Here is a 24479-nt window from a genome sequence, read left to right on the forward strand (position 1 = left end):
ATTTAGTTACCAAAATTGATTTTAATTTTTTTTTTTTTTCAGAACGGGGGATTAAACTCAGGTCGTTGTGCTTGTCAGGGAAGTGCTTATTCTACTGAGCCATCTCCCAGCCCCTTGCTTTTTATCTTAGATGAAGCATGTGTCCTGCAATAAACTTTTTTTTGATATTGTTTTACACTCAGGAAGTATAAGAAGTAGTAAGTATGGCTCTTAGTACTTAATGAGCTCATAAGCAGAGGCTGAGAAAAATAAACACACAAGATAAACTACACTCAGGAACCAAGGGGTAGCCATCTTTGTCTAGGAAAAGTGTGGAACTAGCATTTGAGCAATGAAGAAAGCACTCTTTGCAAAAAAGAAGGGCATCAGTGAAGTCACAGACAGGGTTTTGAAAGAGCATGTGTTGAAAAATGTGAAGTAACCAACCAAATACCGAATATTCCAAAGTGTTCATGTAACAAGAACTAGAGAAAGCAGTCTGGTGGTGGGTCTACTCTGAATAGTCACTAGCATCCTAGGTAATTTCCCAACTTTGAAGGTAGTGCCAACCCCCCCCCTCCAAAAACAAAAAAGGCAATGATGTGGGAATAATATTCATGATTAAAAAAGAAAAGTGCGCTACAACAGAGCAATAACTAGTTCGTGGAGTGATAAAAAGCACTCTCTCACAGATTCAGGGGAGGAAAATATTGCTACCCCTGTGGTGGTTAGGGAAGATTTCATAGAAATGACAGGCCTGCATTTGGTCAGTCAAAAATTATAATTAATCCTCATTGTTTGTAGATTCTCTATTAGTAAATTTGCTTATTCACTAAGATGTATTTGTAGTACTCAAATCAACGGTAGTTGGTGGCTTGGCAGGTATAGAAGACACAAATGGCAAAAGTTTTGGGTTACCTAATAATGCCCATGTTCTCAGCTGAGTTTGAACCAGGGGATACTCTGCCTTTTCTTTTCAGTTCTCACACTAGATACAAGTGTACATTCTGCAGTCTATTTGCTCCTATGGTCTTTGCATCTTTGTGCTTTTTGTCGATGATTTCACTATTTAAAATGGAACCTGTGTTGTGTTGAGGTGCTAATGTCCCTAAGTGCAAGAAAGTTGTTACGTATCTTAGGAAAATACATGTGTTCTATATGCTTTAAGGAATGATTTATACTGCCATTGATCATAACTTCAATGTTAATGAACCAACACATATCTTAAATAAGGAGCCTTTAAATAGGAAAACAAGAAAGTAATTATTTATTGACCAACTGACAAGATCTTGTGACAAGCAGCTCATAGAAACCAAACTTGGTATTTCCTTTAAGAGCAATCATTTCATATTTGCTAATTCAGTTGCAGGTTTTTTTTGGTTTTTTTTTTGTTTTTTGTTTTTGTTTTTTGTTTTTTTTTCCTTTTTTGATCAGGATTTCACTATGCAGTTCAGGCTGGCCTTGAACTCACTTTGTAGTCCAGATAGTAATCCTCCTGTCTCTTGAGTACTGGATTACAGGTGTGCACCACCATGCTCAACCTTATGGCTGTTTTATAAAATATAACCATCACGATTAAGGAAAATTGACTGTATACATTCAAGGCTATTTGTGAAGTAGGGGATTCAGAGAAATAGTTTACTAAGAAACAGATAATCGGGAGCCAGGGTGGTGCATACTCTATATATTTTCAGCACTCAGGAGGCTGAGGCAGGAGGATCACCATGAATTCAAGGCCTCTTGGGCTACAAAGTGAGTACAATGGTGGCCTGAACTACATAGCAAGACACTTTCTCAAAAAAGAAATCAGGTAACTACAAAGTAAAGCAATGCATGCTATAATAGATCCAAGAATTGAATGATGTGAGAAAAACTCAAGTTTTTGTTTAAGAGCAGCAAGATCAGAGATGGATTTTTAAAAAGTTATTAATTTTAATGAGAAAGAAATAGCAATGAGACAGTTTACATTAATACATTACATATTGTTGTCTTCGGAGCACTCACAGTACAAGATGTAGACATGATCTGTCGTCTAAACAGTATTAACACAAATCTTTCTTCTCATTGAACTAAGAGAAAGTAGCTGTATATCCTATTTTGTATTCAGAGATGGATTTCTAAAGGTGAGTTAATTTGCACTAAATACTAAATCCGGATGGATAATCTGAGTCCATCAAATGAAAAGGAGGGAAACATGTCACAGTGGCTCAGTTTACTGAGAGAACACATTACTTTTGTGAACTCAAAATTGTTCAGAATGGCTGAAGCAAAGACAGAAAGCTATTGAACGCAGTTTCTAGGCAAATGGAAAGCTGTTTATGAAAGGCATCATACATTAAAGAACTTGGTTATCCTAGAGACACCAGGTAAGTTGATGAAGCTTTTAAGTCGTGACATGATTAGAATAACTGTTAAGGGCAATGCTGGTAATGACAACTGAAGATCAACTGACATAGGGGGAACCTAAAAAGCACGATATTAAAGACTTACTATTGTTTAGGATGAATAAGACACTTAAAACATAACAGTAGCAGAAAGTTGGACAAGGTTTGAGGAGAGAAAGAAGTGGAAGCCCTCTCTGTGGGACATGACATGATCAATTTATTTGACAGAAGTTTACTACTTGATGAGGCCTTACAAGGCTGCCTTGGAGGATCAGAGTTTTGGAATAGTCGGTGATACGGTTTAAAAATATTAGTGGAGTTGGCCCGCTGCACGGCTATATAACAAAATAATTTCAATATTCAGCAATATTAAATTTATAAATTTTATTGTACCGTATATACTATACAACTTTCTTCAATCATTTCAAAGTGTACAGTTGAATGACATTAAACATATTCAAAATTTTCCACAACCTCAACACCATCCACCTCCAGAACAATTTTTATCACTGCAAACTGAAATGCTACTCATTAAAAAATAACTTCTTTTCCTTTTACCCGCCTCATTCCACAACCCTTACCCCTAGCAATTTCCATTTCTGTCTCTTTAGCTATGCTAGAAACTTGACTCAAATGGAATCATAAATAATTGTCTTTTTCTTTCAGGCTTATTTTACTTAGTTAAATCCAACACCCCGGTAATTAGCTGGATTCCAATTTGTATGCTATTGTAGATGCTATATTTTAGAACAAATGACTAGCTTGGTACTTGATAATCTTTCCATTTTTTAAGGATACTTCACTCTAGCAGATTATGAACTCAGACGGGTGGTAGACAATTCATTCTAGCACTGTGACTCCTGTAACTATTTTTGGCCTTCTGTGTCTTTAGATTCGGAGTTATTTTCATCTCACTATTCATGGATTTTAGATCCTTTGCAAAATTCCACGTAATCTCTTAACGACAGCATATAATAATAGAACTCAGGCGGGAATCAAACTTACTGGACCACCCAGGAGAAAGGAAGTTAATTTGGGATGCCCATATGGCAGCTTCCCCTTTTGATACAAGGTAACTTCTCTGAGTAAATTTAATCTGCTCTAAACTAAGAAAACTAAAACTCTTAATCAAACTCTTATCTTTCACTGGGAAAAATTTTGAAAGTCACAGCGGGTTCCACGTTAGGAGATGTTAAGGTTTATTCAGCTTTGTCTTGCAGCACCCCTAGGTCATTAGGGCTTTGCCAACAAACTGAGTAATTGCTACAGGAGACCCTACTCCTGTAGCGGTCTCTCAGTGCGTTACTTTGGCCTAGTCTGTGTTTACAATCACGTCCACATCACAGCACACCGACCCTGGGATGGCCACTGCTGGCGCAGCGAGGTAAGTGGAGGCAGCACAGCGAGCGCAGATCACCCGGCCGCCCACAAAAAGCTCTCCATTTCTGCAGGCTCTTTTGAGACCAAGCACAACCACGCTCGCACACAGGATGAGCGACAGATCTGGAGTCAGCCGTCTTCCCTCGTAACAAAGTCCGTCCTTAGTTACTAAAACAGCAGAAGTATACTGCGGGGCAGCTCGGAGCGCAGAGGCGTACAAAACAAACGCTCACACCCAACGTGCCCTCAAACTCACGTCTCTTCCCGGCAGGCTTCAGGAGTTACCGCGAGACGTGAAGTCTCGCGAGATTTATCGGCAGCCATCTTCTGGGGGTGCTGGGAGCCGGGGAGACCCCCTCAATCGTTCCCATTGAGCTGCCCTTCGTCTTTATTTCCTTCACTTTTGCATCTTCTTCATTGCCGTCAAACACCTAGACCTGAAGCTGAGAGAAACCTGGGGTCTAAGCGCGTTTCGCGCACCCGGTTCGGAAAGACTCGCTGGGGAGTGGGGAAGGGGGAGGGCCCGGGCTAACCGTCGCTGCCCGAGACTGGGCCGGGGTCTGGGGAAGGGGAGCTCCTGCCGCCCCGTGGATTCGGGGCCTGCGCCGGGCCCCGCGGAGCTGGTCGTCGGTCGGGGCTCGCGGGAACCTGCCACCGGTGCCTCCCACCGCGGTCCACGCGGGCGGCGCGCGGAGAGGGGGCGGGGGCGGCGGCGGCCGTAGCGGCCGCGACCTGGGCGGTCGGAGCGTGACGGGCCTCGGGCCGCGGTGGATGGTGTCTAAGATGATCATTGAAAACTTCGAGGCCCTCAAGTCCTGGCTCAGCAAGACTCTCGAGCCCATGTGAGTACCCAGGGGCTGTCTCGCAGGGATGGCCGTGGCGTGCGGCGGACACCTAGCTGTGCGGTTCCCGAGTGTGGCGGCGGAGGCCGGAGCGCTGAATGGAGGTTCCGGGGCTCGGTCTGCTGTGGCGCTGCGCGCTCGCGTCCGGGTGCTAGCTGGCCCGGAGGGCTTGAGCTAAGCTGCGGCTGCTCTCTGAGCTGTGTTTATCGCTGAGCTGATCTCTGAGTCCCGTGCTCTGCTTTTCCCGTTATGTGTAGACCCGACACCGAACTCCTCGTGCACCTATATTTTCTGAAGGCCCCAAGTCAATTTCTTTTAGTAAATAAGAGCACAGTCCCCTGTACCTTGTTTCTTTAAATGAAGTAAATGACGTTTATAAAGATTAGGACAACATAGTTTAAATCTCTCATGTTTCACCTAAATACAGTCCCCGAAAGGCCACGTCTTACATGTGCCATCTGGCAGCCGTCTCTGCACCTCTCTCAATTGGTTGAAGATGTAACAGGTGCCAAAGTGCCCAGTGAAATTCCTTTTTCTCACCTACACACTGGCTCACTTTAGGAGGAGACGAACTAAGATGCAATCTCCATTTATATAGAATAATTAGCAGTTTTAAGTGGGATGCTATATAGATCGACTGGGAATGGGGGTGGAGTTTGTAATTGTCATTTAAGCATTTGTCTGCTAACAAGATAGATCATGGACCAAGTGCTTTATTTTAATGGTTGACTAACAGTAAACAGAATGCAGTGGGGGAAATAACAGCATATTTAATCAGTTACTGTTGTGTAGGAGGCTTTGGAAATAGCTTTTAAATTACTAAGTTGACAAGATCTAATCAAGTAAAATAAGACCATTTCAGAGATTAGTATAGCTATGACCATTGAGAGGATCATGTAAGAGTTTTTAGAATCTGATGGTCAGGAAAGGCCTCTGAATAGGTAATGTTTTAGCAGCACCTCAGGAGAAAGAACCATCTGTTTGAAAATCATGCAAAGAACGTTCTTTGCAGTATGAAGACCAAAGGCAAAGTCCACTAGCAGGGTATGACCACTGCGTGTTCCTAGGATGAGAAAGGGAGCCACTGTCAAGCTGCTGTGGTTGTCGGAAGCTTTGTGATGGTTAGGGACGAAAGTGGAAACGCGTGAAGTAGGGGAAGTGGGCGGAGTCAAATTCTATTGGATCTTTTAAGTCGTAAGAAGTAAAGATTTTATTTAAAATATAGTAGAAAGATGATTTGAAGCTGGCAAGAACTGAAGTGATTATAAACTCTGCCTGTTTTGTGAAGGCTAAGGGGACAAAATGAAATGAAGGAGACCATTACTCTAACAGATATCGTAGGCACAGATGTGGGTAATTATTAGCATTATAGTAATGGCGGAGACAGTACCAAATATATTTTGCAAATAGACCTGAAAGATAGGTGAGGGAAAGAAATCAAGGATCATGCCTGCAAATTTTGTTTAAGCAACTGGATCAGTGATGATAGAGCTGGCTAGGAGAGAAGATATTGAGGGGGCAAGGGAAAGGTGGTTGGTTTCAGTTATTCAGTATACCGTGTGACCGATCTAAGTGGTAAATTAGATGTATGTATAGAACCAGGGAAATTTGGAGTCACACTATTTAAAACCATAGATTTGTGGGAGTTTGCCTAGGTAGGATGTGTAGGGAAGAGAAGACACCTAGGACTAAGGAGGAAAATTGGGCTATGTATTACAAAATTAAAGAAGAAATGTGTGACAGAAGAGAGAAGTTAGCGTATTAGGATGCTGCAGAATGGACGAAAAAAGATGGAGGCATGTGAGTGGCTCTTAAATTTGGCAAGGTGGAGATTTTTGGTAATCTTAGCAAGGTAGTTTGACTCAAGCACAGATAGAAGTTCTACTCAGGAGGGCTGGAAGGTACAGTGTAGTGGTAGAGGGTGTGCTTAGTATATTCAAGGCTGCGGATTCAGTCCTCATCGTCACCCCCCTCCCCAACACACGAAGTCCTGTGTGTATTGGAACAGTTGGGAGAATAGCATAGAAGTTGAGAGGGAGGACTCCAGAGCTTAAAGGTTAACTTTAAATTGTGCCCTTGCCACTTACTTACCAGCTGTTATGCTATATTAGTTCTTTTGTTTCCTGATCTGTAAAATAATATTAAAGTATTAGAGCACTACCTTATCTGTAATTAGCACTTGATAAGAATTAGGTAAACAAAAACTTTGGAAAATGTTTGGGGTTGAGGTAGCCTTTTTTAACATTTCAGTTTTAAGTTCAAAAAATTAAATGTTTCAAATCAGTTTTACTGCCATTTCTGTTTCTCACTAACTTACAGTATAATTTATAGCTACTTAATGTAAATGCTTCTAATTTTTCTTTAGTTTAATAAAAGCATGTTCTATTATTTGACCTATTCATATGGGTATAGCACTGTAGTCATTGCTGCTGTGATGAACAAGGCATTGCTAATAGAATTTTAGACAGTTTTCAGATTTTGATCCTTTTCTATTGTGAGTTGCTGTAGCAAGGGAGGATGGTACACACCTGTCATCCCAGTATGCTGGGAGGCTAAGAATCTCAGGTTCAGGTTCAAGTGCAGCCTGGACAGTTAAGTGAGACCCTATCTCAAAATAAAAAAATGCATCACAATGAGGCTGAATCTGAAAACCCTGGCTTGAATTTCCAGTACTGCAAAGAACAAAAACAACACAGACAAAAATTTTGTGTCCCTGTCTCTTCACTTGCATTGCATTTCAACTGTAGTTTTTTTAGTTAACTTAAAAACAACTGATTCCAATTATTCAGGATCAGTGGTTTGTAGTCTTGGTTTGTTATCTAAAGGATTTTTCTTTTTCTTTAAATACTTCAGCCTGTAATTGACAAGCTGTCTGTTTGAAAGAGGAACATAGGGAAGATCAAGGTTAAGATAAAACTTGAAATTAACTTTTAGCTAATATTGTTTGTCAAGTGTCTCTGGCTTTAAACTTTACCTATAAATATGCTAAGTAGGGTGCTAGGTATTGAGGAAACAAGACCTGAAATTACCTTTTAACACCATTAACTATTTGGCAGGAAAGATGATGTGAACAGGTTGTGAAGAAGTTCAGAATGTTAAAATACATGCTGGGGAAGTCAGGAAAGGTTTTTCTGATGTGGTAATATTTGCTCTCGGCTTCAAAGGATGAGTAACAGTTCGCTGGGGCAGAGGGATGAGAATGGAGATCTATGAAATCATGAAAGACTTGTAAGTTTTGGAGAACATTGTATGAAGGCCCTAAAAATAAGAGGAAAATGATTCTTGGAGGAATTGAAAGAAATGGAAAAAAAGAGCAGAGGAAGGACAGCAGTGGGTAGCTCCAGAAGAGCTAGATCATGTCATGGTAAGAATTTGGGGTGTTATTGAAGAGAGAGTGGGCCCAATGTTAGGACAGGGGAGTTTTCAGATTGTAGAAGAATAGAGTAGGAAAGCCTGGTTGCAGTTTTCAGTATGAAATAAAAGTCTGTCAATCTGTATTTTCTTTGTTAGGTCTGTAATCAGTGCTTTCAGTTTTCTTTTTCATAAATTATTGAAAATGTAGGTGTTAGTGTTGTCATTTTAAAATAATTAAGATTGATGTCTTTTTATTTTAGTTATACTTGCTAATAATAAACTACATGTTAAGTTTTTCTGTAACATTCTTTTTTTATAATTTATAGCCTCAAAAACAGTTGTCTTGTAGTTTTTTTCTTTGGAAGAAGTTTTTTGCTATACTGTACTTAAAAACATCGTTATGGATTTGCATATCACAATCATGGTCATTTAATAGCAACTTTTATATTTATATGTAGGGGCACCTTAAGAGATAATCTTTAATTTTTCAGAAAAAGTTTTGCTAGTGATGGGATTTAATCATTTGCCCATACTGTATTTTGAAGTATAATTGTGTAGAGTAGAATACCTAATTTTTTAGTTCTGAGACTGTAGTGCTGTGGAGGTACATAGTATTGTGTGGTGAAGACAAGCTTTTCTACTGGTAGAAAAATGTGTCACTTTTCTTGGTTAATATATCAAGAATTTTATGTGTCTGCCTGCAGTTGAAAGGATTGGCTGCAACACATGTGTATATTTAAAAGCCTGCCTCCTATCTCTTTCCTTAAGTACTGGGTGATTAAAAATACAGGTCATATTACTATTGCTACTGTTACTATAGTTGTCTGAAGTACTGCTACCACATTTGCATGCATTGTAAAGTGTTTTGAATTACCTCCCAGTTTTATTGTTAAGTGTAAGTAAGCATTGTTATGACACTGGCACACTACAGCATGAGGTTAAGATACATACTTGCACAGTGATTTAAGCACAACCAATTTACTCTAGAATGGTATATGTTCTGTTAACTACAGATATTTTTTATTTCTGTATGCCTTTTTACTATTGCATTAGCACTACTTTGTTTAAAAGGAACAAAGTATTTTTATTGTTATTGTTTTTGTTTTTTGAGACAATGTCTTGCTGTGTAGTCCAGGTTGCCCTTAAACTCACTGTGAAGACCAGGCTGGTCTCAAGCTGATGGCAATCCTGCCTTTTGCCTCCTCAGTGCTGGATTTACAGCTACCATGCCTGGCTTGGAACAAAGTTTTAAAGTGTCATTTATTGATACTTTAGCATTTATGAAAATTTGGAAGTTTTTGTAGTATTTTCTCCTTCATCCAGAATTGTTACTAACGAGTATGCTTTTCTCACATTAAAATGTGTATTTGTTCCTGACTTGGAGAAAGACTTCTTTTGTGTTTGCAAAGTGATCTTTTTACCCCTAAACTTAAGTTTTTTTCTCTACCTACTGTCTCCTTTTGGCACAGTGAATAAATGTCCCTTCCTTAAGGCAAGTTAAGTAATAGTAGCAACAAAACTTTTTTAAAAATCATGTTTTTTGTTAACTTTCTTGACAGTTTTATTTTCTTTTCACTGGTAAATCTTGAAATCTAAGAATAGCCTTTTTAATTCATTGGCTTCTACTTATTTCTTAATGCCTTTTAATATACTGTAGTTTCTCCCTGGGCATATTCAACCTGAACTGTTTACCTTGTACCAGTGAATTCATGCTTATTACATTTAAATGCTTTCTATAAGTTTTATAGACTTTGACCTATGTGTTCACAAGTGTTGATAGTGTCTTATCAACTGCATATTTGCCTTGAATCCATAATACTTATGTTGTCTTTCTTTTCAAATCAGTCTCTTCGTTTTCTTGGTTTGCAGTTTTTTTTTTTTTTTTTCCCCAAAAAATTGTTATAATGGCTTTATTTTCTTGGAACTATTTTGTTCTATACATCTTATTTATCTATTTTCCTTTGTTGTTTGAATGTTTTGTATCCTTCAAAATGCATTCTGAAATTTAATTGCTATTGTAATGATACTGAGAAATAGGACCTCTAAGATGATTAAGATAAGAAAACTGACTTTATAAATATAAGAACAGCTTTGGCCACCCTTTGCCTCTTTGCTGTTCTACCTTCTGTCATGTGAGGAATGTTCTTTGTAGGATGCAGCCTTTTGGGCTCCATTTTGGTGTCCAAATTGCCAAACCACCTAGTTCTCTGAATTTGGACTTTTTATTGGACTTATTATCCAGAACAGTAAGCTGATAAATATGTGTTTATTACAAATTGTGTAGTCAGTGGTATTCTGTTATAGCAGTACAAATGAAATGAGCAAAGGTAAATCTCATGGATGGTTTCTTTTTTTTTCCCCATAATTTTATTGATAAATAGCAATGAGATAGTTTCAAATCAAATTGGTAGGACAGTTTCAATAATTAACACATTGCATACATTCTTCCTAGTGGTTAATTGCTGTACAAGATGCGGACATGATATCCCATTTACAAACACCATTAGAACAAATCACTGTTCATTAAGAGAATGTAACTATTTATCCTAACCACTTTGAATACACAGATACAAAATGGACATACATCTGTATACTTTTTTTTGTTAAGTTCTGTTATTTGAATATTATAGGTGTGTAAACTCAGCAAAATATTCTAAAAGAGTCCAGTAGCCCATAATAGTATTGGGTCTTCCGCTTGACTGGCAATGTCAGAAATTGTTCAAAGATGGTTTCTTTTATAAGTCATGCCATTTGGCTTTTAAAACTTTTCAATGTGTGTTCCATATCTGTTTACAATATTAAAAAAAATCCCTTGCCTAGGATGTAAGATGTACTTGAACATTTGCATCGAATTTAAGAGTTTCTTAATGGGCTCCACAAACTTGGTATGTACGTGTGTGTGTGTGTGTGTGTGTGTGTGTGTGTATTGGCGTGTATTGGCTAGCAGCTTCAGTACAGTATTGCATGGGCATCTCTCTCTTGTTCATCCTTAGAGGAAAGAGATCTAAGTGTTCAGTATAACTGATAACATGAGGATCCCTTCCCCCCTTTGGTTCTGTGAATTGAACTCAGTACTTTGCACTTAGCCTGGCACTTATCTGCCGAGCTATTCCCCCTCCTCTCTCCCCCCTTTTTTTGTACTGGGAATGGAGCTCACAATGTTGCACTTGCAGGCAGGTGCTGTGTTATTGAGCTGTACCTGGCTCAGATAACTGTGAAATTTTTAAAAACTTTTAAAATTATTTTTCAAGTTGTTTTGTAGAATTCCTTTACCAAATTGAGGAAATTCTTTTACTGTTTTTGTCATGAAAGACTATTGAATTTGTTTTGTTTTGTTTTGTTTTGTTGCATCTGTTGACATCATATTAGCCCCTCGCCCTTTTTGGGTTACTATGGAACATGGACTGTTTCACATATTAACCAGGTTGAACCAGCTTTGTACTTCTGAGATAAACCCTGCTTGGTCATGATGTTTTATCTTTTTAATACATACTGCTAGATTTGATTTGCTGATAACAAAACAATTAGAAGAAGCATTGGTCTTCTTTATTAGAAGGATTTTAGGATTAATATTATTTTCTGTGAAGACCTCTGAAAACAAAGTTTTGTTGTGGGAAGTATGATTACATAGTCATTAAATTTTTTAGGAAGTGTAGTGTTATGTAGGTATTCTGCTTCGCATTGTGTCAGTTTTGAGTTTATGAGTTTTAAGGATTTTTCTCTTGCCAAGTTTGACATGGTTATTGCTTGCATTGTAGTATTTTACTCATTTATTGCATGTATTGATTTATTGGCTATAGAATTTATTGCACTCATTTTCTCTTTTATATCAGTTGGTGATTTTGTTCTGTCTTGTTTAATTTTTCTATCAGTTTGTCAATTTCTTTTTCTTCTTTCTATAAAACAGTGCTAGCCTTTGTTTTTTCCTGTTCATTTGAAATACAGTTTAGCTGTGCTGCCGGGGCTGCCCTTGAATTTGCAGTCTTTTGCCTCAAGCTTCTAGAGCTGCTGAAATTACAGTTGTGTACTTCCATGCCTGACTTTCTTGTTGTTTTCTATTTCAAATTTTTGTTGTTATTATTCCTCTAAAAATATTTACAGGTTTAATTTGCTTTCCTTTTTTCTTTCTAAGTTTTTTATTTTTGAGTATGTTTGTAGTGTATAACTACATTTCTTGTGTAGAGTTGGTACATGTGTAGAGCACATCTTAATTCCTTTTTCATCCCTTGTTCCTCTTCTCCCTTCCTCTATCTCTTCATCCCCTTCCCATTTGAGAAAGGTCTATCTTCTTTCTTCATGTTGTGTTTTACTTTGCATTTTATTTATAATTTGTGTTTCTCATATAAGAGAAACTTTTTTTTTCAAGTTTAAGTCTGATTTATTTCACTTAACATTATTGTCTCAAAGTTCATCTGATTTCCTATAAATAATTTAGATTGATCTTTATGGCAGAGTAGCATTCCTTTGTGTATAAATACATTTTTAAAAAAAAATACAGTTGTCTGTTGGTGGACATGCAGGCTGCTTGTAAGATTTGGCTGTTATGAACTGTGCTGCTATAAATATGGGCATTGGTGTATCATGTCATGTGGTTTCTTTTTAACACTGTGGGAAAGAAGGGCAATAACTGCATTAAGTGGAATTTTAGATTCTTTTGAGGAATCTTACTGATTTTCAAATTTCATAGATTTTCAGTTTATTGGTTTGTTTTCTTTCAGCTCTTTTATTGTGTTCCATTGCCTCTGTCTTGTCTTTGATGAGAAATAATATGTCATTTCAGCTTCTGTTGGCCTGTGTGTAGTGAGTGCATATAATTTTCCCTTGTAATACCTCTCACATTTTGTTCTTTTTATTTGGTTGGTAGTTTCATGTGCATAGGGATGAGTGCACAGTTTGCTTTATTCTTGGATTACCACTTTGTATTGATGTTTTGATGTTTTCCATCCTATGGTTTCTTTCTTTTTGTTTGTTTGTTTGTTTGTTTTTGTACAGGGCCTCACTACACAGCTTAGACTTACAGTGAGCCTCCTGTTTTTCAGCCTTCATACTGCTGGGATTACAGGGGTGTGCCACCATGCCCGGAGTCCATTGCTGTCTCAGCACACCTGGAGGGTGGGGCTGGTGCAGCATATGGTGCCAGGGATCGAACCCTTTTTCCATCATTTAATGTCTTAATTTTTCTGCCTCACTTTTTCTGTGAGACTTCATTCTTTTGTATATTACTGATTTCAGATATGTTTTGACAATTACATAGAAGGGTGATCTTTTCTAGTTCCCTGCACTGCTCCCAGAACTACTTTGGAATTTTTCATTGCTAAGTGGTGATAGGAGTGGGTGTTATCTTATTTTGTGGCTTCAGAAACTTCAGGTTCTCGTCTGTCTTGACAGACCATATGTGACTTAAAAATGGTTTAAGGATTTGCGGATACCTCCCATCTGTGGCATGGTTTTGTTCTTGACTTTTCACCAAGGATCTGTGTAATCATGGGTTTCTTTCTTATGGAGGACTTGTCACTTTCTGATGGTTAGTTCATTTGTATGTGTGTGTTTGTGCCTATGTGTGTCAGATCTTTAGAGAAATAGTATGACTGTGTGTGTGTGTGTGTGTGTGTGTGTGTGTGTGTGTGTGTGTTTGAGACAGGGTTTCACTATGCAGGTTTAGCTCACCTTGAACTCACTTTGTAGCCTAGGCTGGCTTTGAACTCCAACAGTTTTTATGCCACAGCCTCATATGCTGGGATTACAGCTGTGCACCACCATACCCATCCTAACTTTGTATTTTAAGTGACTATTTTTTTGTTGCTGTTAGAAGAGAACAATGTTTCTTACAATTTTTTTTTTATTTTTTTTTTATACCCTCCAGAAAAGAAACTGCCAACATACATTTAATGTGCCTTTGCCATATGAATTAGGTTAAGAAACTTTACTGTTTAGGAGCCAGACCTACGTATAAAGAACATATACAGATGCATACACTCACACACTTTTGTCACCTATTTATACTCTTCCTAATTTTTCCAGGTTTTTTGTTTTAAAGTTGATCTTATTCCATGTCAGAGAAATTGTGAATAGGGGCTGCAACTTTCTCTTCTCTGCACTGACATTTATATATTGGTTTGTTTTGAAAGAGATTCTTGCTGTATAGTTTTCCTGGTCTTGAACTGGTGAACCTCCTGCTTCAGCCTTCCCAGAGCTGGGGTTCCAGCACTACCATGCCTGGCTCCATATTGACGTTTATATCAGTTCTGTTTATGGTATTTTTTTTTTTTTTTCTTCCCTTACTATGTTTCTCTGGCAGGCCTCATACTTCTGTGTTCATATAGTTGTTCTTGGCCCATACTCTTGAGTATTTGGGACTGCAGGCATGTAACACTGTATATAGCTCGATAACTTTTTAATATAGGAAGCTTTCATTTTATGTAGTTGGATTTATTTTAGTTCATGGAGTCTGGATTTTGGGTCATTTGCAATTCAAAAATTTTCCTGTTCTGAGACAAGTGGATTGATGATATTGAAAAATATAGCAATAGTTATCACACTAGTCCTCCTTTTTGCAAGTATGTTAATGGAATTGCTACTGCTAATGAAGTTGAATAAATGACTCCATGCTATAGACCATGTCATGCTATAATGATCCAGAAATTCAGTGCAGTTACAGATTGTCTTTCAGAACTTTCTAGTGGTGTCATCCAGGTCTTTTAAGAGCTTGGTTTAACAGTTGAATCTTCTAACTACCTAAAATGTATTTGGTAGTTGGGTATGAAATATGGATCAAGCTTTACTGATTTATTGTATTGAGCTGTGTACAGAGTTACCTCTATACAATTGATTTCTTAATCTGTGTTTTCCTAGTGCTTCAAGGTACCATCTCATTTATGTACTAAAAATGGGTATTTGGATTTATTCTTTTTAGACATTTTTTTGAAAAAAATCCTAGACTCTTAATGAAATGTATGGATTTATGTATGCTATTCCACATTCAATTTTTTAAATAAAATTCCTGGTAAGATTCAATCCATATTAAATAATCATCAGAATTTTCCTATAGTTGCTTAACACTTTCCTAGCATTTTATTATTAAGCAAAATCAAATGTACAGAAGTTTGTAATACTACAGTGATACATCATCACTTAGATTTTGCCACTTATAGTTCAGTGTGTTTGTCAGTTTGTGTTCTCCATTTCATTTCAAAGTGAATTTCAGTCATCAGTGAGTGCATTTACTCCTAAAATATATGTATCGTTAAGAGTTAAGTATGGGTTTAGGTTTTTCTTTTAACTTTAGAATTTACATACAGTCAAATGTACAAATAAGTATACTATATTTTGGCAAATGCATCTCATTTTTGTGATTCAAAATGAAATTAAAGGACTTTGCTGCCATTTTCCTTGAAATTTTCATTAGTTTGGTTTTTCTTTTTTTTTTCTATATTTTAGTACAGGGTCTGCAGGGTCTCACTATGTAGATTGGACTTGTAGTGACTCTTCTGTTTTCAACTTCCCAAGTGCTGGGATTACAAGAGAGTGTTACCATGCCTAGTCTCAATAATCTTCAATAATCTTCTCAGCGTGCTCCTCATGTGGGCCAGCATGGCACGCTGGGGATCTAACCACAGCCCCAGCTCCCTGCCTAAATAGGTGCTTTAGTCTGCTGAACTATCAGGCCAGCCCTTAGTCTGCTTCTTGCATCTAGAAGAAAGTGCTTTTTAAAACTTTTCTTTCTAAATACAGTAGTAGTATTGCAGACTTAGAACTTCATATAAATGGAATAACTGCATAGGCATTCTTTTAAGTAAGCCTTTTTACTACTTAAAATAGTATTGATATTTTGCATATATCTGTAACTTCTCTTGTTGCTGACAAGTATTCAATTGCTAGTCATGCTATATAGTTATAATAATTTCAGTGCTATTTTATAGGCCAAGTTAGTTAAGCTAACATGATTTCTTGTTAAGTATTTTTCATTGAAATGTTTAATGATTTAGTTGGATAGTATAAACCAAAAGTGACATCTTTATGATTCTCAAATTGACTCTTAAACATGTACCTGTAAAAATTAGCATGTATTATATACTGTAGTTATGTATGTGTATTCTTTAAAAAACTAGATAGGATCATATTTGTATGTTACGACAACTAATATATCAGGTTGACAGTGCATGTCCTCCTAAAAAGAGTGTATTATTACAGTCTTTTCCAAAGGCTCCATAGTATTTAATTATATGAATACACTACAATTTATTTTAATAGTACTTTATTATTGATGTGACTTACTTTAGTCTATTTTCTGCTGCTGTAACTGGATAATACAAATTGGATAACGTATAATGAAAAGTCTCACAGTTTTGGAGAGTGGGAAGTCCAGCTAGAGCCTTCTTTCTGGTGGGGATTTTTAAAAAGAAGCTAGTGTAGACACTGCATCAGAGCAAGGCATGCTTACCTGTGTTCTGTCTTCCTATTTTTATGAAGCCACTAATGCAATCATGATGGCCCCATAGTCATGATCTCATTTAATCCGCCTCACTTTCTAGGGCCTTACCTGGTTCTTCTGTCTCTTTAATACATAGCTCAGAATGGGGATTAAATTTTAACATGTTTTGGCAGATCATCCAGACCATAGCAGGTTTTTTTAGGGGGGAAAAAAACTAGCCAGTCTTTTTTTAGCTTGTTAAATTCTTGTGGAGAGTTAAAAATTGAAAAACACAAGTCTTTAAACATGAAAAATTTTGTGCATTTAGTATAATACGTTGTTTTTATATTTTAAATGGCTGAAATTTAAGGATATTGTATCCATGGTTTATTTAGCTTTTGTTATTATTTGTCACTTACGTTTCCTGTATTTTGACATTGTAATTCAACATTTTTTTAGTTTTTCTACATGTGTACATATTTTATTCTCCTTAGTAGTAGTTGCTATCTTTAAATCAGCTAATGTTGCCGTTAGCTTTTGGCAAGTAAATCTCTAATTTTTTCATCTTAAAGAACTATTTTAAAAAGTAGTAACAGGAGATAGTGTGTTAGTATGAATTCTGCAGTTTTGTGCAGCTTTTTGGATCCTGTTTCTGTGTTCTTCATGCAACATTTATTTTCTTTACTACAGGTTACCATACTTGTTTTTTATTGTGTATTGGCAGTTTGAAAGTTGATAAAAATTATGAAATTTTAAGTAAAGGTAGTTAAAAATGAAAAAGATTTTCGTAATTGCAGATCTCACATAAGCATTAGTGTGCAGTTCAGTAGATCATTTATTTGTTCCTTGTAACAGTTTTAAGTGAAATTAACTGGTGATTTAAAGCCTACCTTTTTTGGGTACATGTTTTATCAGAAATTGTATGGCTATTATAGTTTAGACCTGGAATGTCCCCCAGAGTCCTAGACTATGGTGCTGTTTCTTTTTTTTTTTTTTTGGCGGAACTGGGGATTGAACGCAGGCCCTTGTGCTTGCCAGGGGAACGCATATTCCACTTAGCCCATCTCCCTGGCTCCGGGTGCTGTTAAGAGGTGTGAAAACGTCAAGAAGTAGAGCCTTGCAGGAGATCTTTCATCGTCAGGGGATGTGCCCTCAAAGGGGATAATTACCCAGCCATTTTTTTTCTTGTTCACTGCCTTACCCTGAAGTGAGCATTTTATTTTGCTTTTACCATTACTACTGCCTTGCCAAAGGCCCAGAATTCTATAGTACAAGCTAAAATAAACATGTCTCAGGTTTTTTTTTTTTTATAGTAAAAGAAAGCTAAACAGTGACTTCTTTGTTACTTTCTTTGATGATATCTTAAGTACATACATTACTTTTTTTTTTTTTTGTTTGTTTGTTTTTGGCAGAACCGGGGATTGAACTCAGATCCTTGTGTTTGCCAGTCAAGCACTTATCCTACTGAGCCATCTCCCCGGCACCCTACATACATTACTTTTTAAAAAGTTTATTTAATTTTTGTTTAAGACAGGGTTTTTCTCTCTGTACTTCACCTGGCCTTGAACTCATTTTGTAGCCTACGCTGACCTTGAATTCACAGTTATCCTCCTGCCTCAGCCTCCTGAGTGCTGGGGTTATAGGCATGCTCTGTCCACCATGCTTTTTAATAGCAGGCAGATAGTGAAAGAAGTAGGTTTGAAAACTTCATAAACTTGCAGTTATTAATTTGTAAATTTTTTCAAATACTTTCCAAAGTTGAAATTGTGTGGAAATGTTGAAATGTTAACACAATTTCAACATTTAGGATGCTTCTGGTGAGATTAAATAGCTTTAACTTTTGTGAAATCATGAGTAATTATGATTAACAAGAGTTGAATCTACGTAGTGTTTTGGTTTCAGATTAAGAGATTTTATTGCCATATTAGTGTGGACATTGGGATACTGGAGATTAATTAGAACATGAGAGCAGCTTGATCAAATCACTTATTAAGATTGCTTATGGTATATAGATGCATGAGTAGCTTGTACAGTTTTTTTTTTCTTGCACAGTTTTGGAGATAAGATTAGTGTACAGTTTTTAGTTCCATTTAAAGAGTGACTTGGAAATGCCTAACTTGGACATTGCCAAATGGTGGCTCTAGCTAAGAGACAGCAAAAGAGAGGGTGATAGATTCTTGGAAAATATGTGCCAATTGTGCATACGAGTATGTCTGCATAGTTTGGATGTGGGAACAAGAGGCAGCACCTCAGAAGAAAAGGAGCTCGTCAAAATCTGGACAGATTCTGTTGCCCTTTCTGTGACAGATTGGATTACTTGTTAGTGTACTTTTATATTTGTCTTAATTGGGTTTGACATAAACTCAGACTTGATTTTTCTGAGTTTTTGTTACAATATCCTTGATTTTGTATGCCCTGGTGTAACGTTGGTAATTGGTAGAAACTTCTCATTATATTGTGATTGGTTCTGGGGAAGGTAGACATGGTTACTTAGAATCCCCTTGAGGGGAAACAGATAAACATACCAGTACTTAAACTGTGGTAGAAGTAGGCATAGATCTCTTGCTTTGGTCTGACAATTCAGAGGAAGTATACAGTTTCTTTTTTTTTATGTATTTAGAACAGGATCTGCAGGGTCTCACGGCACAGGCTTGTAGTGATCCCTTCTGTTTTTCAGCCTCTCAAGCATTGGGGATTACAGGCTTGCCCACCACGTCCAGTCTCATTGTGCCTGGGGGCAGGCCGGGGATCAAACCCCTGACCCCTGCATCTGCCTGAGCAGGCGCTTTAAATCTGTAGCTATTTGGCTGGCCCTTCAAAATATTTATTTCATTTTATTTATTTAGCGAAGGATCTACTGGTTGTTCAGGGTCTCACTACTAGATCGGACTCTGTAGTGATCCACCTGTTTACAGCCTCCCAAGAGCTGGGATTACAGGTGTGCATCACCTCACGCAGTCTCATTTGCTATCTCAGCGTGCCCCGGGGACGGGGCCAGCACGTCAGGCCCAGGGATCGAATCCCCAGCCCCTCGCCTGCTTGTAGGCTTTTTAATCGGCTGAGCTATTTGGCCAGCCCTCAAATTTTTTTATTTCATGCAGTTTTGTTTATATGTTTCCCAGAGCTTTAAAATTTGCATCTAAGGGCTAAGAACATATGATTGTATAACTCTCAAAAGGATGTAGAAGAAAAGGTTTTGTTTTTCTCTGAAAGTTCTTATACCAACTGAATTATGGAGTTAACTAAAAGTTACTGGGACAGAGGAGGAGGAATGGGAAAACCTTAGAATTTTCCCCCAAATGACTTACTTTTCTGTACAATATGGTTTGGTAGTTTTGTTTTAAAAATGAGTAAACTAAATTGTAAAATGCTAACCCAAGATTACATAACTAATGAATAAAATAAAAGTGATACAAAAGTAGAAACCTGAAAGCCCCTGGGTTTTGGAGTTCAGACTTTTTATACTAGACTGCTTCAAGGAAAGGCTGACAGACTAGTTAAGGGTTGAGTGGGCTTGAAAGGGAATTTAGTACTTAAAATATATCAGCAGAATTTAAGGGCTGAATGTATACATTTTAGAACTTTACAGTCCTATTGTAGTTCTTTTTTTTTTTTTTTTCTATTTATTTGTTTGGTACAGGCTCTTGCTGTGCACCCCAGACACCTTGGACTCATAGTGGGGCCAGCACAGCACGTGATATTGGGGATCAAACTTGGGTCTTTATGCTTGCCAACCAGGCGTTTAGCCCACTGAGCTATCTCCCCAGCCCTATAGTTAATTCTTTTGTTATTAATATTTGTTATGATGTTTGACAGGCTAATACAATGCTGCCTTATTTGTAATTTCACATTTAAATTATAATGTCTAATTTGACAAGATTTTGTTTTATAACAATAGCAAAGTTTTATTGAAGGTAAGAAATGGAACAGGCTCTGCAGAGAGAACTTGGACCAAGTAAAAGTAGGGGGAAAAGTTCACTCTATAGAATGAGGGCAGGCTACCATGGAAGTGAGAGCATAGTGACCCAGAACAGTGATTTTTCTATGATGAAGAAACTGAACATAAGTTTCTTCATCCTGAGATTTGTGAGCCAAAATCTTATCTATGAGGACTCGGCTTTTCAGTAAAAAAATATTTTTAGCCTGATTATAATGGCTGTATTAGAAAATTTTGGTGACAGTATTAGAAAAGGGTTAGAAATGTGTAATAGCCCACCATATAGCATTAACTATGGTGACTATTTTTTAATTTTAAATGTATAAAAAACAAGTCTTAAGGGTTTAAATAGACTCAACCAAGTTTATACAACAGAATGGTACAACTAGGTATTTATTTATTTATTTATTTATTTATTGTATTTTAGGGAAGGGTCTACAGGGTGTTCAGGGTTTCACTACTAGATCAGACTCATAGTGATCTGCCTGTTCACAGTCTCCCAAGAGCTGGGATTACAGGTGCGCCACCATGCCCAGTCTCAATTGTCATCTCAGCGTGCCCCGGGGTGGGGCCAGCACGCTATAAAAACAAAGTATTTTATATTTGTAGTCACTAGTAGTATTTCTCCTAGATAATTCTGCTATTTCTTGGTCCCAAAAATGTTCTCTACCTTTTAGTAACCAAAGGTAATGATTACCTCAAATTAGGTAGGATGTAACTAAAGGGAAAACCTTTGAAAATCATCCTTTTCTCAGAAAATTCAACTCTTCTTCAGTGTGAATTGGGATAAAAAACACCACATACCTACATGTGAAGTTTTGTTTTGGGCTGCTAGTGTTTTTGTTTTTTTCTGAGATTTCTGTGGTATGTTATAAACTACAACTATCTGTGCTTAACTTGCCATGTGGCTGACTACTCTCTTTGTTCTGTTTATACTTTTATTTTGTACTCTTGGGTTTTTGAGAGGCTGAAGATGTTTGAGTTAGACAACTAATATGTAATTCTTTAATAACTTCTAAAAGCAGTGATTCTCAACTATAGTGAGGATTCGTGGGGGTTCCTAAAACCTCTGTGATGTCTGTTTCTTTCCAACTGTCTGCAAGACTGGATTACATTTACGTACTTCAACACAACGTATCACAACAGGCTGTGAATAAAAATAGTTGTAAGATTGGTCTTAACTTCCTGTATTATTTTTTAAATTTTATTTATTTATTTATTTATTTATTTATTTTGTATGTGTGTGTGTGGCCAGCTCAGCCCACCAGGGGACTGGGCTGGCTGGCATGTGGTGCTGGGGGATTGAACCGCGGTCCCTGTGCTTTGCTTGGCTTAGCTTGTTCTAAGTAGGTGCTTTAGACCACTGAGCCATCTCACCAGCGCAACTTCCTGTATTTAATCGTACATTTAAAAGTCATTTAAAGGGTTTTTTTTTTTCAGTCTACAGTTAATTTAATTACAAGCATTTGAAGAAATTAGGAAGTAGATTGTGTGATGTTGATGTTTAAGTATGTTTTAATGGTCATTTTGTATAATAAACTGGGTATATAATAATTGTTAATGACTTTGCAATTACTATATACAAATGATCAATCCCTGGTACTTCAAAAGAAAAAAAAACCCAAAAACTATATACAGATGATCCTGGTTTTACCTTTTTTTAGTAGAATAAAGCGTCACACTAAACTAGCAATAAAAAAATTCAATGGATTGTATTTTCTGCAATAAATTTGAGTTCTAAAAAGAGTAATCCTAAATACAGAATGTAGGATCATGACTTCGATGCAAAATAGATGTTTTTATGAATATAAAATGAAATTTGGTTAGGAACAGACGTGGGTGTATATCCATGTTCTACAGTTACTGAGTTAACATATTTAAATTTAATTTTTTAATTCCCGCTACCACCTCCAGCTCCACCTTTTCAAGATTACTGAAAATGGAGGCTTGGGTTAAATTTTATCAGTTGTCTTCCACTGAATTTCTAAAGCCTTCAAAAAGCTTGGGCAAAACAAACATCATCTTGAAATATTGTAGTAGAGTATTGTAGCTTTTTTTTTTTTCTTGTCTCATTACTATTTTGAAAATCCTGAATTGTAAATATACATTAATATGACAAGTATATTGGGTTTAATTGCAACCTGTTTTTCTAATTTCACTTATGTTGTTTATTAAGAAAATTCAGTTCTTTGGGGATAATTTTATTATTAACATTTGGGTTTTTGCTTTACTTTGGCTTCTGCAATTCATTGAGTTTTAATACACTTCCCTCTTGATGTGTAGCTAGTTGGAGAGGAGTAATCCTCTTACCTAGTCACCTCTGTGCTTTTCAGAGTTATGCATGAAGTTGGACCTCTTCACATTATTCTTAAAAATAAAATGTAAGCTTACTAGTTGTATCCTTAACACAGTATATTCAGAGATAGCATTTTTGTACCTTTTAATCATTGTGTAAATGACTTTATAGTGATCTAGATTAATTTTTCAAAGGTCACTGAAACAGTTAATTTGAAATCCTTGAAGAGGGATTGGAAATCCAAGTGTTTATAGGTATTACTTCATTTCACTGGCATCTTTTTCATTGTATGTATCAATGAGGTTCTTGCCTCAGGCTCTTGCTATTGCAGTTCCTCAGTTTGGGTGTCCTTTTCCCAGGGTACCCAAGAAGCATGCTTGCATTCCATTCAAATGTCTTTTAAGTTCAGATGTCTGTTTAAATATTTCATCGTCAATTTTTTTCCTGTATTTATTACTTTTCTTGCTTCCTCCCCTTTCTTTCCTGTAGGTCTTCTTTTTCCTCTGTACTTAAACTTTTACCCTCAGTTATTTCTCTTCACAATACCTTTCTGCATGATAGTATAGCCTACTATGTGTAGTCTGTCTGCCTCCACCTTTACTGTAAATTCTGTGGGCATAGGCACTTTTTTTTTTCCTAAGTTGTGTCCTCAAACCTAAAACATTATCTGACATAGTGCATATTAAGTATTATTGAATGATTGTGATATTTGGAAGCTCATCCAACCCAATATAGTCAATTATATTCTTATTTTGTTCATCAATGTTTACCTGTTGTCCCTGATAGAAGTGAGATACTGATCTAATGCAATAGATTTATATAGGTATTTTCTCTTACAGTACTCTATTTCAGATACTTTCAGGTCCAGAGACTACACATGACTAGTTCATGTTCAAAACTTTGTTATTACCTCCTTTTCCTTGTGATTTATAAGATTTCAGTCCTACTTAGCAGAGAAGGGAGTGTAGTTCTGACAATTTGTGTGTCATTCAAATCATAAACATGCCTGGAGTAGTAGCAGCTAGTATAGTAAAATACCTTATGAACAGAGTTGGTAGTCATGGAACAGCTTTCTAAAAGTAACCCTTTACTGTCTGAATATAATTTTATTTTGATAGGTAACTTAAAAGTTATTTTGTTAACTTTGCATAGCAAGTTATTTTTGAGATGTTTAGCTACTGTAGCATCAATATTTTTAATTGAAACAAGTGAAAAAAGGGCATATTTTCTCTTCCCCTCATCCGTAACATTATGATGCATTATTATTATTTTTTTCTTTTCTTTTTTTTTTGTTTTTTTGTGGTTTTTTTTGGCAGAACCGAGGATTGGAACTCAGGCCCTTGCGCTTGCCAGCCAAGTGCTTTTTCTACTGTGCTATCTCCCTGACCCCTTGATGCATTATTGAGGTTATGTGTTTCAGATTATTTTCTGTTCAGCTGTAGATAGGGCGTATATAACTTTTGTTTTCAGAATATGCCAGTTGTAGTAAAATGACTTAGAGGACTTAAGAAAAATTGCCTGTCTGATGCAAATTACTTGTTTTAATAGTAAATGTGAAATTATGACCCTTGATTCTACTATATAATTTGAATTCTAACATATTTAAAAGTGATCTGCTTTTTAGACTATCTCAAGCATTTAGAATTAAAGTATTTGGGAGCCTTTTTCTCTCCTTCCAGGTACTGGGGGTTGAGCCCGGAGCCTTTGTATTGAGCTTCATCCTGAGCCCTTTTTATTTTAAATTTTGACATAGAGTTTCTCACTAAGTCACTAAGTTGCCCGGACCAGTGACTCAAACTTGCTATGTTCCTGGCTTAGACTACTAGAGTGTACCACCAACAAAGCTGATAACTTATTTCTTCTTGTGGCTATTACTGGGTTTTGTTGATCCAATTCA

At 36.9% G+C, this 24479-nt stretch overlaps 1 protein-coding gene across 11 annotated transcripts in view; it reads left to right on the forward strand.

Moving 5' to 3' along the window:
* The first annotated feature begins 2826 nt into the window (after nt 1-2826).
* Rbm26 (RNA binding motif protein 26) overlaps nt 2827-24479 on the forward strand; it is a 90913-nt gene continuing 69260 nt past the window's right edge. For 7 of the 11 annotated variants that reach the window (XM_023709600.1, XM_023709605.1, XM_023709602.1 and 4 more), the window contains exon 1: nt 2829-4585. In XM_023709600.1, coding sequence (XP_023565368.1) covers nt 4515-4585 — 71 coding nt within the window. In that variant the 5' untranslated portion in view covers nt 2829-4514. Of the gene's footprint in view, nt 4586-24479 lie in introns of all 11 variants that reach the window. The other 4 variants (XM_004626270.3, XM_004626271.3, XM_023709604.1 and 1 more) reach the window with 3 other exon arrangements.

This window comes from Octodon degus, unplaced genomic scaffold, assembly GCF_000260255.1.
Source record: "Octodon degus isolate 3935 unplaced genomic scaffold, OctDeg1.0 scaffold00013, whole genome shotgun sequence".
Classification (NCBI taxonomy): Eukaryota; Metazoa; Chordata; class Mammalia; order Rodentia; family Octodontidae; genus Octodon; species Octodon degus.